This window comes from Neodiprion lecontei, chromosome 3 (genome assembly GCF_021901455.1).
Source record: "Neodiprion lecontei isolate iyNeoLeco1 chromosome 3, iyNeoLeco1.1, whole genome shotgun sequence".
NCBI lineage: Eukaryota > Metazoa > Arthropoda > Insecta > Hymenoptera > Diprionidae > Neodiprion > Neodiprion lecontei.
Genome location: NC_060262.1, coordinates 2,090,373 through 2,108,086, shown reverse-complemented (window position 1 = coordinate 2,108,086; position 17,714 = coordinate 2,090,373). Strand labels below are relative to the sequence as shown.

Below are 17,714 nucleotides of genomic sequence, written 5' to 3'. Positions count from 1 at the left end.
GTAATCTCTACAAATCTGTCGCGCTATACAGTCATATTATATGTATTCTTTAGCCGTGAAAATCAAGTCAATTAATAAATTTACCTGACAATAATGATTTTCCTAATTAGAGTTTCTCGTATTATAACAGAATACCACACTATTGTTAGTACAATTTAGCACACTTGGAAGGAATTAAATTAATTTTCTATCACTCCAATCGGCGCCTGACGCGGCGAGCAGCGGCAACCCGCACACCTGATTTACCCCATGCGCAGAAATCATGCGCGGCCGGTCTGAGCAATAAGCGGTAAAAGTTCGTCGCGACGTCAGTCGCATTTGGCGAGCTGACGAGAAATCATACGCTCGGACACGCTCGGACGTCGGGTCAGTTTGAACCGTTTGAACTGTAATATTCACGGCATACCGTGTAATTTTACCAATAAATACTACTTTCCGTGAATAAATTTACACCTGAGTGACATTCGGCGACTCATCTGTGAAACAAGAACAATTCTTTGACTCAAATATCTTTAAGCGGGAAACGTTTTACAGCCGACTTCAGTCGTTTGCGGTGAATCCGCGGGAATTCATGCTGTTGCATGTTGTGAGATTGTTTATCGCAATATTTGTCGTGTGTTGTGTAAGTTTACCAGTAAATTTGTGGTGCAGTGCCGTTCAGTGATTGCTGAGTGATCCGCAGATTTACGCCGACAAAAAGAATGAGATTTGGACAGCATCTTACAGGTATGTCGATGATGCTTCTAACATGCGATTTTCTAAAAATATCAAAATTATTCGTCTGTGTACGTTTGATTTATTTTGTTTACAATGGAGATTCGAAGTATTGATTGGAAATAATAGACTAATAATAGATATTCTGACTACTGATTATCAGCATAAAGGAAATTATAACTAGGTCAGTAACGTAGTCGATACATAGAAGATCGAATTCTGGTATAGTCTGGCAGATTCTCGACAGGTCCGAAAGCTGCTACAGCGGGGCATTGATCGTATATATATTTCGAAGCTATGTCTCTTATAGCGTTAGCCTTGATTTCCTGTAATTCAAAAGTGAGTCAACCAACGATTTCTAGAAATCTTTAAACATATTCGATTTGAAGATTGTAACTCGTATAACTCACATCGTATTTGCACAGACGTTGGGAAATCTGTTCGTATCTACCCTGGCGAAACAAGCTTACGGCAATATCAAAAAATCGGTCAATGGAGCTATTCAGTTTGGCCAATTCACGTGTTTTACATTGATTTACCGCACGCTGAACCTCCTTTTCTGTTATTGACGTGCACAAGCGAAACCATTCATTTTGAATAACCCATAAAGTATCCTGAGAAATGATCAAATTTTCAAATATTTTCGACACCAAACACGAATTAAGGCAATAATGTTATAATTTTCTTGTATAATTCATCGGTTTTTAATTGGTCATGCGTGAAAATCTATGCCCATATAACAAATACCTGAAGCAGCATTCTGTCGCAAGCGAAATAACAGCCCCACAAGCCTGTGTTTGCCCAGGCGATGTTGAAGGATTTATAAACGTGGCACAAATTATAATTGAAAGCGTAATGAGCAACAGACTGCGCATTGTTATCGCCACCACCTGAAGGAGTTCATTCGTTTACACAACTTTATGTTTTTATCTTTGAGCATATACTACTGGAAATTGCTTCGCGCGTAGAGAAAGTGTAGCGAAGGAGTGAGAGTATATATATGTATTAGGATTACTCCGTCTCTCTCACTCTGTACTTTAATACCTGAGAGGAAACGGATTGGCCAATCAGGCATAGAGCGAGAGAAACAGATTATAATACATCTCGCACTATTGCCTTATATATATATATATATATATACACACGAAAGCACTAGTGCTTATATACCCTCCAGTTTTTATACAACGCATGAATGAGAAATGCTACTTCTTGTGCCTGCAGAGAGTGGCGTAAGCGATGCTTAACAATAGAATAAAGATACTACGCATGCGCAAAACGGCTCGCCATTTTACTTCTCGCACTAGTGCTTTCTTCACATTCACTTCTCGCACTATTACCTTTCCACATCCCGAGCTCGCTGCAGCAGACACGAAAAGCAGCACTTCTCATGCATTTGTTGCGTAAGCAGTTATGTGACACTTGTGCCAGAGAGAGACCACATGCATACCGTACTTTGGCTCACGCGGCCAACTTCACAGCATGCGTGTAACGGTTGCTTTCTCGCACTTGTATCACAATGATCGCAATATACTATCAACACTTCCAACTTATCGAGGAATCTAAGGATACGAAAACTTGCCACACGTCACGTCCCACGATCCAACAATATCCTTGGCCACCGTCAGTGCATATTGATCATTAATTTGACCAAAACCTGGTGTTTCCACTGCTAAAGCGACGTGGGCTAATTTTTCATCGTCATCTCTGTGTCTCATGTCAATTGCTGAAAAGAATATTAAATTCGACAATCGATATCAATATCCGTCGATGACAGATAAATTCGCTCTTCCAGACTTGTTTTCCACTACAAACTGACCTGAGAATCGATAACTTAAAGGCAGCGGGACGTGATCCTGTGTTTCACATGAATCTGGCGATGGTGCAGAGTCTTCGTCGCAACAAATAATGTACGCTTCGGCGCATTTGTTGACGGTAGCCAAACTTGTGCCCCCTGTGCAAACAATTGTCATCAAATTGAACTTGAAAAAACGATCCCGGAAAGATGATATGGTCTCCGCTGATAAACATCTGGTTAATAATAGACAAAAGTATTATTGGATAGTTGGGAAAAATTAGGATTGTCTTGTTTTCCAAGTCACGGCAGATAAGTTTCCAAAAGTAATACAATAAATCTCTTACTTTATCGCACATGTCTCTGGATACACGCTTTTACTCAACTCGGTACCCTGGTAAGCAATATTCTTTAAATAGTCCATCACTATTCGTTCGCCGTCCATATCAATCTCCTGCAGTTCGTGTAGAATGGTGAATCTTTCCTTGTCGACTTCATCGTTCACTGAAATATCATATTGTTAAATCGAATTTACAAAGAATAGGGTTTTACAAACATTGGTACCCCTGTATTAATCGGCAATGAGATTCAAACAATTTACCTATAATACCGTTGTTGATAATATCGCCCAACAAATTGAATAGCTTTTCGATATCGCAGGACGGAACAGTACCCCAAAACAAAAACATATCATGCATAGCGAGAGCTCCAAGTTTTCCACCAATTTCTTCCAACGCTTGTTCAATCTGCAGCTGATCTCTGCATCGTGTTTCCTGTGAAATCGTAGCGATAATTAAGACAGCTGCAAAAACCAACTGTGAAATATAGTAGGTACATTATGTAACAATGGAATAATCGGCTTTATTCCCGTTTTGCACGTAGGACTTTATTCCCGACTTGAATGTGGCCGCTTTATTAACTTGAAAAGTAGGAACCCGGCACAGAAGCGAAGCATTTCAAATTTCCCGCGTCACAGGTGCTGGTGCGAAGAGAAACCCAAAAAAACTGAAAACTGTATTTACGGGAAAAACAAGTATAAGAGGGAGAATCCTGCTTTTACTTACTCGAAATATTAAATGTTCCATAAACAAAGAGGCTCCACGCTCTTTGCATTTCTCGTGCATGGAGCCTGCGGGTACAAAAAAACCAACTGTAGTTACGTCGGAACTCTTGTATGCGCAGACTACTTTCATTCCGTTTCGTAGTTCACAAAATTCCAGAGGTTGCTCGGGAATGCATAGGCTTTGCGAGTTCGAATTTCCGTGAAATCGCTTTGCTGTCCAGAAATATTTATTCCCGCACGAGGAGCCGAACTTGAACAACTATTGAAACGGTTATGATTATGTCAGTTTAAAATTAGGAAAGAAATCAGGATTACTCAGATTCTGCGAATAATAGTAACATACTCTGAATTTTGACCATTGCTTCGAGCAGTTTCTAATACGCTGATAATATCTCAATCCGAGCATATCGTAAGATATGAATAAACTTAAATGGTTCAAACTTTATGTATTACCATCACTGTAAATAAATAACCCACAGGATCTGTCAGATAATTTCATGGCAAGCTTGAATCTTGACGAACTAAATAAAACGAGGTGAAAATGATAAAAGAAATTCGATCCAACAGACGTGAAACAAATTTGAATATACTGTTGAAAAAATGTTCCATTTATTTTTAGCGTAAGGAACTAGTACGGACAAAGTAATAATGTTAATTAGTAACTAATAATAATACCTCTTACAAAAGACACTAGCACAACAACAATAGATAGATGAGAAAGAACTTTTCAGTATACCCATAAGTTATAAACGATATTTTATATCATCTAAAAGATAAAAAAAAAAAAAATTTATTCTAGGTCGACAAAGAAAATCTTACAGTTGTTTTACACACGCCCATTCCTACTTAAAGTCAGGTATACGCACAAACACTTACATACACACAAGTTTAGCAGTTGCTCACATATATTTATATTACTACATTGATAGCTGGTAAAAGACTACCAGAATTTTTAAAGCTCTCGAGGTACAGAAAAAAAACATTTTTCAGACATTAAATTGCCGAAGTGAGGTAAAATTTTTCAACGCACACGATTCTCAATTTTATCATAGCTGTATAATATATTAATATAATTTATTAACCAATAATGCGCTGTCGAAAAGAAATAAAATGGAAAGAAAAAAATTTAAACAATACAGTGTACCACTCAAGCTTAGTTCTTATTGCCTACGCATTCATAATTTATGATACAGTGCACATATTGAAGTTTTGGTACGACAATTCAAGTTCTGAATTTGGATACGAAAAGAATTGTGTACAATATACACATTAAACTATCAAATTAGGACGTGATTGTATGGGATTTTTAATCCTGTAACTTCAATGAACCTAAAGCTGCAAGAATGCGATGATGAAACTAAGAAACCAATCAATTCTCTCTTTGTTTTCACAATGCTTCGATTAATCGAGACCTCCCTTTGATTTTAATGCTTGAATTCAAGTTTCATATTGACGTTATGTTTCATCAAATGACGATAATATTGTAACGCCAGGCTTTTGTGACTTGAACATTTCAACACCTTCTCGAGTTACGGTAGTTCCCGTCACGTCCAAATATTCAAGGCTAGGTGCATTCGCGGCCAAATGTACTAGACTTTGATTCGTTACTCGTGGATAGTTTCTGAAAGGAAAGATGTTAATTTTGTTCCAACTTATCACCATTATTATTCACTTAGACTTTTATCTCCAGCACAATTGAATCGAACTTACCGCACTACCAATTCTTTGAGATGGGGATTGTTTACAACACGCCTATCCACTTCGACGAAAATCATATCCTGTATATTGTTGAGAATTGTACGATCGCAAACGTAGCTTCCTAAAGCGCAAATAGCTCGATCGGATACGAGACATCGTTCGAAATCAAAGTACGGCACGATGCGTCTCTCGTCTATTAATAACTGGAAAATGTTTTATACATATCGAAGGTTAGATCCCGTTTTTTTTCTGACAAGGCAAATAGACTCAGGGTTGTAATTTATCTTACCCTATCATTATTTACCTCCAAGATATTTTGATCCTCGAACACTCTCAAGCGCGGGTCTGTCGAATGCTGTTGAGGTGGCCTGTAGGGCCGTGGGTCATGCTCGTAGCAATAAACTGGTCTCGGCGACCGTGGACATTCCAAGTACAAATGCGTCAATGTTTTAGTGCTGCTGAAACAGCATATCTCGCTATCCCCCAGTCCAGTGTCTCTAAGATCTAAAATCTGTTGGGAGTTGAGTGTAAATTTCGTGGATCAAAGAAATTCGGCAAAACTACGAGAGCAATCGATTGTTATTTCTGATGGATGATATTCATAAAAATTACCTCCAACGATTTGAAACCAAATCTGGTAGCCAGGCTTGCGTAAGCGACGCATTCGCCGAGTCGATAACAAGAATCCAGTCGAAGTTCTTTCAGTTTTACCATCTTACTTATCACCATCAATGAATGTGGATAGAACCAGTTGCATTTGCTCAATATCAGGCACTGTAATTTAGACAAATGTTGCGTACTTCAACGATTATTTGCCTGTTGAAAAACCTGAGATGAATATATATAATATTACCGTCAAGTTGGGCATGTGAAAGTCCATCCTGAAAAAGTAGGATTTGTCGGTTTGCAAATGGTGCATCCTGCAGCCTTTGAGTGAAAGTTTTTCAATCATTTTTGGAAAGTCTGTGATTTGTATCTGTTGCGAGAAGACATGAGCAAACAAAGACATTAAACCGATAGAACAGTGAAATTGTTTATCCTTGTAACATTGAATCTACTCATCGACTTACTTTATCAGCATCAATATCGTATTCTTCCATAGTTAATTCCTTGAGTTGACACGTTGCTCGTATTGCACTAAAAAAGCTTTGGCTCAATCCTCGATGCTTATTCGATTGCAAGTTACCGCGTATTCTCAGTCTTGTGGTCATCGGTCTAAAAAACTTTACATACTTTTCTAGATCCTCTAACAGTGTCGGAGCCGTTCGAAAATCGACGCAATTACTCCACAGCGTTCTGTCCCTTGTTACTTGCTCCAAACGTTGGCAACACCTTAAAGCATTTGTACGTCATAAAAGTACAAATACAAATATCAGACGAATCTGTGGTAAATTCAGGCTTACAAACTCAGAGCCATGAGATCTTGCGGATGGAGAAACTTCATGATATGCAGTAAAACATCATCGGAGAGATTGAGAAGCCGACATTCTAGATAGTCATTGTCACTGTCCCCGGAGTTGGCAATCCTGGGCCTCTTGTACTCGTTACTGCTCGACGGTTCAGGGGAAAGGGATTTGCTTCGTTTAACTTTCATCTTGCGTTTGCACCTGATTGGGAAACAAAAAAATTGTATTTTCAAAAGGGAACTATTGAGAAATGGGACAAAGGATACGCATCTAAGTGTCTGATAGTTACATATGGCAAACAAAATACTGATAGTAATAAGGATCAGAAGATCTATAATTGGGGATGCCGGCTTGAAACATGTTCAATAAATTATTAAGTTATTGCAAAGATATTTCCGAGCAACACAAAGAACGTGAAGGATTGCTAAGTTCCTCTTCTGCCAAAGTTGGACGTTGAACTAAAGTTAAAAAACACAGTTTAGGGAACAGCCCGATCTAATTTCAACTCACGGTTAACATCCTCCAATAAACATGTGTTTGGCTAAAGCCCAAAAAAGAGCAATATATAGCAATGTACAAGTATTCACCACGTTTATTTAGTGATCTTTAGTTTCAACTAAATTTTCCTTTGTTCAACGTTGATTACGGTCCAACAGGATCTCATCGAGTTCTCGAAATCCTTGCGATTTATTATCAATTGAAGAAGAGATTTTGGAAAAACTTTCTTCATTTCATTTCCGTATTTCAATTATTTGATGTTATTAATCAAAATTCGCAATTAGTAGGAATCATACCAAGGAATCCGAGTCCAACTGTCGTTCTCCTCGTGACCTCCGATACCGTAACTATAACTTCAGTTCGAATAATATACTCAACCCAAGGAAAGTAGCTGCGGCGATAACTGTTCACAAGCAAAATTCCCAGACTTGATATCCCGAGGCACCAGGCTTCTAAAAAAAAAAGAGGAAATTTTCTCTACAATACCGGACATAGTTGAGGAGAAGTGACAATTGCCAGGAAAGTGATCAGCGATTCTAAGGTGGGAAAAACCGATGAGATAGAGCGACGAGCGGAATCGACTAGTCATTGGATTGGGTTTGAGCCAACGTTTTGTGCATTGTTAAAATATTCATTACAATAATGCAATTGAATGTTTGCAAACGGATCGCACTGGAACTGTGAAAGTCTCAAGAATCTGAGGGGCGTAATCAATGTAAACGTGATCTGTGGATTTAGAATATTTCGCATCTCCGCTATTCGTTCGGTCATTGGCAAAGGTTGTTTGAATAGCGATATACGCAACGTTTTCGATACTACGTAGTTCTGAGGTGAAATAAATATGTAAATGGACCAAAATAACTATCAGAGTTAATTCACGGTACGTAGGTAGTTGCGGGATGATCAGATGCTCGGTTGACAGAGATCGAACAACGAACAAAAAAAACTCGCTATTCATTCAGCCCCGTGATATTTGGTAGTAAACGGTCCAAAAAAAAAAAAACATACGCGAAGAATCCGAAACATTGAACTGCGTGTGAAAAAATACGACACATATCCGAAAGGTGAATTTATTCTCTCCTCTGCCCTCCTTTATCGTTATCAGGCAGTGGGCAACATAACCTTGAACCGTTCCGCCTAAGCAGTCGAATCGACGACTCAAAATATGATAACCAGCAAAAGAGAATATCGCATTATCGCCTCCCTGAGCTCTTACATCGATCAATTATTCTTAAATTATCGGTTTTTTTACGTTTTCAGCCACTTTCACGGTAATTCACATACGAATATTATTCAGATTACAGAAAAAAATACACCTTGAGCCCGATTATAATATATCTGCGCGTGTGTGTGCATCTGTATATGTATATCAATATGCAATAGTCGCTTTGTGCGTCGTACACGCTGCCACTTTCGCCACATCATGCAAAAAGAACCCATTTATACATCAATATTTCAGAATTCTATTATCTTTCAATAGTTTCAGAATTTTTGAGATCTTTCTTCTCGAGGGTAGTATTGCAATGGCTGATTTGATTTCATTCGAAATGGTAGTTTCGAAAATATATTTTGACAGCTCGGGTCGGTAAGTTGATATAAGATCCCAGACTTACCGACTAGCCATTTCAATTGTTACACAGATAGAAGTTAGAGTCAACAACAGGAAAACGAAAAGGATACATTACAAAAATGATAAGACAAAGTAGAATGATTCCTTGAGTATAGTTAATTAATATTTTAATCTTATATTGACTGTATACAATTTATATAACATAAAAGTTCGCGAATCCATACATAGCGTTTGGCAATATCGCTGAATACGCAGTTCCCAATTTTTTTTTATAATTATTATTCATTAAAATAACTAACCGTAGATTAATAGCCGAGTGATTATTGTTTTACATATTTTGAATTTCATTGAGAAAAATTTTCGACGCTTAATTTTGTTACTTTGCTTCTTTGTTTTGAAAAGTAAGTAATATAATGTATACTTAATCCACGATCAGCCACTCGGACGTGATATCAAGTATGTAAATATCTATGTATGTATAGAAAATCAGTGCCTTGTACCCTAAATTCATTATCGAAAACTTTCGTTATCAATTTTCTTTAGGCACCGATTCCAAACACAATGAATGTGTGCTGATGATTTCGTCTTTTAAATTTTCTCCGCTTTCTCGCTATCTTTTTATCTCTCTCTCTCATTCTGTCTGTCTTATTTCGTTACTTACAATATAATGTAGGTATGTATGTGTATATATTTATGCCAGTATACATTATAATCGTAGGATTACCGTAGCTCAAAGTGACGACAAAAGTCGCATAGCGTGTTTACTACGAAACCAGAATACGGTGTATCAAGTACACCGATCAAAATGGGGATAAAAAAAGTGCTTTTATCTACGATAAACTCTTTATTCATCGTCGCAAGCCACTAAAGTATCCTCTTTGAGCCAAGCAAACCTGGATTCAGATACCTATATCTATGTACATACAGTATCCATCCATCATTTGAAATTTTTTTTTTTCTGGTACCTATAAAAGTAATAGCATCAGCTTTATAATTGTTTCTCTTGAAAAACGAACAAATTATACCATGCAAATTACTTATTGATTGTAAGATAAATTTGAAACGCGTAGAGAATTTAATCATAACTACGTCAAATAATAATAGTATAATTGAAGTTAATATGCTGATACTATTGACACTACTAGGTACAGTTACAAGTTAAACGTGGATTCGTAGATAGTACATCAGACTGTCTTCATTTGTTTTAAAGATCAATACGATCCGGAATAACAATTTCCTATTTACAGGGTCATATCTATAGCAGCAGCAACAGCAGCAACTTACCAGGCACATATCACAAATTCAAATCCTAACAGTAATAGAAAATGAAGAAAGAAAATCATATCATTTTTCCAGCTCGAAAAAAAATATGCGAATACAGATACCGACAAAGAAATTTCTTGTTCACATTTTCATGAAAATTCAAGGAAAACACGAATCTGGCAAATTTTGTTCGAAAAAAACAATACTCTACGCTGTCATGCTTCTCTCTGTTTATGTGTATATATATGAAGGAAAATTTTCGTCGATTTTGGTCACGATGGACATTTTTATTTCAAAATTTATTGCCCTTGCGACCGGGCCCAGCCCCGACCGTCACCAGGCTACTGTTTTAACAAAAGAAAAAATGTTTGGCAGGACATTTCTTTTTTTTGTTAAAATAGTAGCCTGGTGATGTCGAGGCTGCGCCCGGTCGAAACGTCGCAAAGACAATAAATTTTGAAATAAAAATGTCTATCATGACCAAAATCGACGAAAATTTTCCTTCATCAAGCCTCCTTGGTCACGAACGCTAAATTGTATACATACATACATATATATAAATATATATACATGTGTATATATATAAAAAAATTTGTTTATTTTTATTTTTTACTACGCCACTGACGTAGGAATTGATTTGAATATTATAAAGTTCTAACTATAGATAACATATGTTGAATTTCCACAATTTCCTCTTCAACTTGATACACTTCTCCGTGGTTGCGTTATACCAAAATTCGGGATATTTCATCAACGATACCTGATAACAGCGAGTTATTGTCACTTTTTCCCTCAATCATCAAGGTCCCCTTTGAATTCTGAAAGAGGCAGGGAAAAAACAACAAAATATTCAAAATTATCGGTATGTGAATGGTGAATAAAAAATGATAATCGTGAATACTCACGTTATGTTTTAATAATAGGCAAACATGGTGTCCCTTCAAGGAATGTCCATAAAGAGATGCGGTTTGATCGATCTGTTCGACTAGAGTAACGTTGCATTTTCGGCAAACGGTATTTAACAGTTGTGAGAAATCTTGTCCGCTAGATTCAACTTCGTTTTTTATTTTCTCAGTCAACTGACCGCTGCTAAGTAATTCGGTTAGAATATCTTTGTGAGAAATATGACCGATCATAAAGCTGCTGCATGGTAATGTCAATACAAAGTCAAGCTTCTCCTGGGAAGTTCCCGACTCTCCTTCTATCATGTACGCCAAAGTACCTCGTAACTTTTGTGTAAACGTTACATCCGACACAGACATCGTGAATTGTGTCACGTTGTTGGAATTGGGCAGTAATTGAAATCGCATTTTCATTTCGAACTCGTCACCCGCCTGAAAATCGAGAAAATTATGGAAGTGGTACAAGATAAAATGAAAAAAAAAAATATGAAGTGTATATTCAAATTTTTAACTCACATCTCGCAACAGCTTCAATGTCGCGGTATCGGAGATGCTAAAGTCAAATTCTTTCAAAAGGTTTGTTCCGATGTTCGCGACGACTAGGAGAATAACGATCTTGTCAGCTTCGTGAGGTAATTGTTTGACGTCGTAAGTGAGTTTGACCGTTTTATCAGTCGCTAGAATTTTGTAGGAAGAATTTTGATCCGTCGAATCAAACTGAGACTGAAGATTCGTTGACGGACTATCAAACCTGTTCAAAATTGTGTTCAAAGACGGCAAAATTTCTTTGGACGGAGTTGAAATACCGGCTGTTTCCTCATAGCCAGACGCTTTCTTATCTTTGCTTAACTTGGAATCGTCTTTACCTTTCCTAGATTTTTTTTTATGCTTACTTGTTTCATGGTCGCTTTTATTTTTACCCTTGTTCTTAGAACTCTTAGATCTACCGCCCTCTTCTTTCTTATCAGTTTCTACTTTACTCGGCATTTCCATGTAATCGCCGCTACCCACTTTCTGATTTTTCTCTGGTGAAGTATCGCTTGCCAACCACAGATCTATGTTATTTCCATTCTCTTCCGCTTTCTTAGTCGTCGGCTGCTTTGCTTTATTATGTTCTTTCGCACTTTTACTTTTCTTCTTGGATTTTCTGTGCTCCTTGTTCTAAAAAACGAAATTGTTTCTCCTCGTTGTTACTCATCAAAGTGAACAAAAAAAGGTTCAACTAATTCGACTAAGAAACGGTGAATTGTTGTTACCTTGTCCTTTTTACTTTTCTTAACCTCAGGCACTTCGTTGGCAAGACTATTCTCAACGATTCTGTGTTCCAGAACTGGCAATCTTTCGTCCTCTCGCAACGGCATGTCCAAGTCGATGTCCAGAGCCCTGTGAGGATCATTCATGTCTCCGATATCGTAATCGTCACCATCGCTCAATTCAGCACCAGGCGGTAACTCGCCGATTCCGGTGTTTACCAACTGCGTAGGGTGAACGGTTTCGTGCTCATCTTCAGAACTGTTCGATCTCTTATCTGGAATGAAAGTAACGTTTAACGTGACGAAAAGCAAAGCGTAATCACATGAAGGTGCATCTCGTTACTTTTCTTGGACGATTTCTTTTTGCCACGCCTCTTGTGTCTCTTGTCACCGTCATCTTCGCCGAAACTTATATTCAAATATTTATTTGAATTTGCGAGCCCAGGAACTTCAAGCGCGACAGGTATATTCAACTCGGCAACTGGAATGCTCTCAAAATCGTCTTCATTGTTATTCGAAATATTGTGATAAGACGAAGAGTTTTTATACGTGTTACTAGAGCCCTTCAAATAATGGGGATTGTTTTCTTGTTCCAATTTTCTTGCTTCTCGCCTCTGCTGAAGTTCCTCTGATGTCAACTCAACGACGTTTTGTTTGCGGTAAGAATCGCTGGGCCTTTCAGTTTTTATAAATATGTCATTCATGTCAAGATCTTCGGAATCAGAGCTCTCTGAAGGAGGGTCGTTGATCCACGCATCGAGGTCAAGACCCTCCGGAATTTGGACCTAGTTAAACAAAAAGTTTAATTGACAATTGAAAATCATTAATCGTTCATGCGTTTGTCTTGTACCTTTCTTTGAGCTTTTGGCGCTACGGGATTCAATTCCCCGACAAACATTTCAGCCAATTCTTCAGCGAGTCCGGAAGTTTCCTTCAAACACTCTAGAAGAACAATTGCCGAACTAGCTCTCTCCTGCACCTCCAAGTCACCGCTGCATACAAAAGCTACTATTTTGTCGCTGAGCGCGTATATCTAAGAATAATTAACAAAGAAACAATTTAGGAAAATAAAATTTCAGTAAAGCTTTGATAAATCTGACGAATAATGCCATACCTCCTGTATAGATTTCGTGTCATTTTCTTTTTCCGCTTTGCTCAAAGTACAAGCGATTAGTTTTAGAATATTGTGTACGTAAACAGCTTGAATGTGACCTGGCAATGTAGAAGCCCTTGATCGCAGCATCGATCGCAAAGTCGCCAAGGGATTTTGCAGCTCACTATAAACAAACGGAAATTTAATATCGTCGATGTCGAACTGCGATTAATTGCACGTATTAAGCGGACAACTCGCCTCGAAAATTCGCCACAAATCCATGCAGCTGCGTACAGTACTTCAGCCATAGTAGCTCTGGGCTGTCCAGTGAGCAAGTGAGCATTCTCCAAAAGCAGAGCACATTGTTGTACAGCAAAGTTTCGAATTGCCTGAACGCGAATAGCAACGTCAAGTAATTGAGTCGCTACCAATTGTCCGTGTTTTGTACCTTCCATCCGCGTAAGCTCAACCAGTATGGAAATATACCTAGATTAAGAAGAAGCGAAAGAAGTAGGGCTGGAAAACGTTTGTTGATGATAAAAATGCTGGACGTTTACCATTCGAAGTACGTGATGAACTGGTAATTGTTTTGCGAGCATATCTGTATGATCTTTGAGAGTAATTCATCCCTGTATGTTGTTCCTTCAGCTTTATCCATGTGTATCATTAATTTCCGTACAATTTCCATTAGATTCTTCTTAGACACCATTCCGTAAAGCAGGTCCAAAGCACGAAGCCGAATGCTCTCGTCTTTGTCATCAAGGCACTGCATTATGAGATCCTTGTGTGCCTGAACACTCTTTGGATGTGTTTTGAGAATTTTCGACATCGCCAAAAGTCCAAGATATTTCAGATTCTGGTCAGAATCTTCTATCAGTATTCTGAGCTTTTGGACGCATAACTGAATAGAGTCTGAATGATTTGGCATACCCGATGATATCGATATAAGTACAGCTATCACTGTATTGATGCATTCGTACAACAGCGACATTGCCGACGTACTAAAAAATACAGATAAATTATTATCCTGTCGAATGTTTTTTTTGCTTCTTAATGAATTAGCTTTTGTTTTATACAGCTACATATTTTAATTCGAACAAGTAAAAGCCTTTGTAATGTAAAAAAATAAAAATGTTCTGTTCCGCATTTATCTAAAAATAACTTTTTACAGCCTGTAATCTTTGGAGCTAATAATTCGATTTTTCTATGGTATTGTAGTATGTGGTAGTCCGTTATTAAAAAATTAAGAAAGAAATTAAATAATGACTCTGACCAACGTATTTCAGAGTTGTTAAGGTTTCTTGTGAAAATTTTTGTCCTATGTATTTTCGATGCTCTTTCATATAGCAGAGTGACTATTTTAGTTTCAGAAACGTATGTGGCCTCGATCGGCAAGAGAATGAGCTTAAGAACGCATTGCAGCATTTCAGTCTAAGGTTTCAGTATCCACGCGAATGATGTAATAGAATTGAAAGCCCACTTCAGTCAGCTCAGGTAAATCGTTTGAATACAATTACAGTGAATCAATACGACGTGTATACATAATATAATATAGCAATGTACCTGTGTATTAGATTGGTAAGGGGTTCTATTAGCTTTTTGCCAAGCCTAGGCTCTAAAGGAGTCAACGCGCCAAACTGTAAGGAAAAACATTGTAACGTTTCTAATGTACAATCAACCAGCGAACATATTTTACAAGTATTGTAACAATGTGATAATCTATGACGACAGTACGATGCACTACTAGGATTGGACATCTAATGAGTAAATTCGTTTTAACTGGGGTCTAAGAATATAATCCCTTCCCCTAGCCTCTGATTCAATTGATAAAATTAAAAAATCAACAAAACACAAGTGAAAACCAAGAATACAAGATGAAAGCGATATTTTCTCGTTTTCTCTCTGAAAACTAAACCATAAATAGCAGAATGTATATATTCAACAACAAAAGATACTCTATGTTATGTAAGATTTTTTAATATAGGAACCTTGATATCAAATCAATGAGGGGCTGTGTCAAGCGTTGACCCATTTTTGGTTCAATGAGAGTTATCGCTGAGAACTGCATGGGAAAAAAAAAAAGAAAAGATAACAAGGTTTTGAAAGAGTTAATTAGACTGTCTCTTCCGTCTTCGACGTTTATATCACAAGTGAATTCAATACTCTATTAAATGCCTGGGCAACTAAACGCGTTTATAATTAAAAAATACTCACAAGCTTGATAATTTTTATTAGCATCCAATTGTTCGTGGATGTAGTCATGAGTTTGAAGAAAACAGGAGCAAGACTGAGATAATTTTTGGGATTTTTTCTGGCTAATTCGCATACAACGTTGACAGCTGCAGACTGAACACCGCTATCTGGATCTTCTAGTTTCTCTTTAAGCCTGGGAAAAGCTGGCCGCAGAGCCTCGGGAAACCGGAGGAAGACTTTGTACATCATTAACACAGCTTTCTTTCGGAGATATGGCTTTGTCGACGTTAACAAAGTCATTATGTCATTTACCAAATCCCGAGCCAAGTCGGGACTAATGAAACACGACAATCCACTCAAAGCCAAACCTGCATCATACTGATTCTGACTGTTCAAATCTTTTCGCACCATATTAGTTGTTAACATCAAGAGCTGAAAAAAATAAAAGAAGGTTTAGCTCAGCCAAATTATCTCAGTCAATTATAATATTATCAACCAATATATTTGTACGGTTAGAAATCCGCGACAAAGAAAAGTTATTGCTTTCTTTTTTTAGTTATATACTGCCAAACATTTCGATGGTGAGGATTAAAAATGGTATGCAAGATGTAAAAAATAAATTAAATCTGAAAAGGAATTCTCACTTCTGTATCAGTGTGAAAACTCTGGCTAGCAGCCAGATATCCTATACGTTTATAAGTGAACTTGGCGGATGACATTACTTCGATGATATTGAATCCAGCCCAGCTGATATCGTAGCCGAGCATTTGAAGCTGCGAGATAAAAAATTACACAGTTATCGATAGTTATAAATAGGAGGTTAAGAAGGAGATGAGGGGATTTTGTCAACATGAAAGTAATGTTAACATACGTATGTCAATTTAGCAACAGCATTTGCTTTGACGGCGATATTGTCTTGGCGTAGTTCCTGTTTGATCTCTTCCATACACTGTGCGATGTATTTTGCCTGCAAATCGGAAAATTAGATTGTAATATACCGTTAGATACAGACGATTGAGGGTTCGGTTGAAGGATAGTTTTTTCTTTTATCTCTTTTCTCGTGGCGATAAGGGTATACTAGGTTATGTTTGAAGGGGATGTCGCATCAGGGATGATAAAGGATGGCGAAATTTAGGACATACCTCATTCTCCTTGTTGTTTCTAATACCGCGGACCAAATCGGTAAGATTCTTATCAAACATTCGCTCAAAATTCCCCTTCACTTTGCGTAGAGCCATTTTTCGATCTTAACGACTAAGCGAAATACGGTTAAAATAACTATCTCTTCCGTACCCTAGAACGAGTTAAAATTTCGTTCAGTATAAATCGCATGAATTACACCCTGATTTCTTTACCGCCGTACATCAAACGAAACACTTTATTTATCAAAAGTCGGTCTCAAGTATCGAAAAGAACGACCATCTTGACTGTCGTTTTTGACAGGTTGGCAGAAGCAGCACACTGCACAAAATATATTCACGATTTAATGTAAAAACCGAAACTACATACACTATAGTCACGACTCTCAATAGTTATTTTTATTCGTTCATCTTTGACCACTGCGTACTTATGATTAAAGATGGCCGACTCCGCCAATGCCTCACGGCCACGGAGCATTAAAGCGATAGAAAGAGAGAGAGCAACTAGGGAGTCTGGTTGTCTTTGTCTAATCACGCATGCGCTGGCGTGCCGAAGGTTATTGACACAAACATAACCTACTTCGTACTCTATTCTCTTCACCTCTACCCTCTGCACGACTATCGGTAATGTGAAATTACATGATGTAAATAGATAAAGGTGGGATTTCATGCGCAGCAAAAAACAGAAGCAGTTTAGTAACTTACTAAATATTACTAGCATCTGTCTAGTGATTTGACGCAGTAGCAGCGCTGCTCATTAAACGTCTTACGTATGCTGCTCTTAATATATCTCCAAATATCGAAGTTCGCGTATCTCAAACGCGAGAGAGAGCTTCAAGAGTCTCGTTCTATAAACAATTCCGAACAAAAACACTCCAATCCATTTTCATTCGACGCAGAAATATAAAAGAAATGGTACGGAATCTACGAAATCGTAATATTGAATTCGTAGAATTCATGTCATTTCTTTATTTCTGCGTCAAATTAAATTGTATTACAGTATTTTTGGGTCCGTTTAGTTCACGTTTGAGATACGCGGACACCGATATTTGGAGATTTATTATAAGACAGCATCGAAATCGACTAGGGCACCCTCTTAAGAATTTTAGTGAAAGGGAAAAATCAGAAAT

The 17,714-nt window shown here is 37.7% G+C and overlaps 2 protein-coding genes and 1 long non-coding RNA gene across 17 annotated transcripts; 1 reads left to right on the top strand and 2 right to left on the bottom strand.

Moving 5' to 3' along the window:
* Positions 1-329: 329 nt before the first annotated feature.
* On the top strand, positions 330-15,722 carry LOC124293579. The gene is made up of 3 exons (XR_006903448.1): positions 330-726; positions 14,617-14,746; positions 15,592-15,722. It is a non-coding gene; the product is annotated as an uncharacterized LOC124293579 (long non-coding RNA).
* Positions 774-8,700, bottom strand: LOC107222261 (cytochrome b-c1 complex subunit 1, mitochondrial). 14 transcript variants are annotated; one of them, XM_046734897.1, is made up of 15 exons: positions 8,294-8,700; positions 7,468-7,623; positions 6,671-6,874; positions 6,338-6,599; positions 6,121-6,243; positions 5,880-6,041; positions 5,572-5,778; positions 3,571-3,828; positions 3,108-3,279; positions 2,854-3,010; positions 2,531-2,742; positions 2,294-2,437; positions 1,462-1,604; positions 1,125-1,328; positions 774-1,040 (listed from the first exon to the last, which is right to left on the bottom strand). In XM_046734897.1, the coding sequence occupies exons 3-15, from the start codon at positions 6,859-6,861 to the stop codon at positions 900-902; spliced, it is 2,376 nt and encodes a 791-aa protein (XP_046590853.1). In that variant the 5' UTR covers positions 6,862-6,874; positions 7,468-7,623; positions 8,294-8,700; the 3' UTR covers positions 774-899. The 14 variants fall into 14 exon arrangements, with proteins under 14 accessions (XP_046590853.1, XP_046590860.1, XP_046590852.1 ...); XM_046734904.1 differs by having other exon boundaries at positions 7,550-7,623; XM_046734896.1 differs by having other exon boundaries at positions 8,388-8,700.
* LOC107222268 (AP-3 complex subunit delta-1) lies at positions 8,883-16,930 on the bottom strand. Of its 2 annotated transcripts, none has more exons than XM_046734892.1 (14): positions 16,588-16,930; positions 16,317-16,412; positions 16,090-16,218; positions 15,467-15,877; positions 15,241-15,314; positions 13,810-14,253; positions 13,511-13,738; positions 13,274-13,436; positions 13,010-13,192; positions 12,503-12,944; positions 12,163-12,434; positions 11,423-12,067; positions 10,910-11,338; positions 8,883-10,822 (listed from the first exon to the last, which is right to left on the bottom strand). In XM_046734892.1, the coding sequence occupies exons 1-14, from the start codon at positions 16,681-16,683 to the stop codon at positions 10,730-10,732; spliced, it is 3,705 nt and encodes a 1,234-aa protein (XP_046590848.1). In that variant the 5' UTR covers positions 16,684-16,930; the 3' UTR covers positions 8,883-10,729. The 2 variants fall into 2 exon arrangements, with proteins under 2 accessions (XP_046590848.1, XP_015517033.2); XM_015661547.2 differs by lacking the exon at positions 15,241-15,314 and adding an exon at positions 14,816-14,889.
* Between the last annotated feature and the right edge of the window lie 784 nt (positions 16,931-17,714).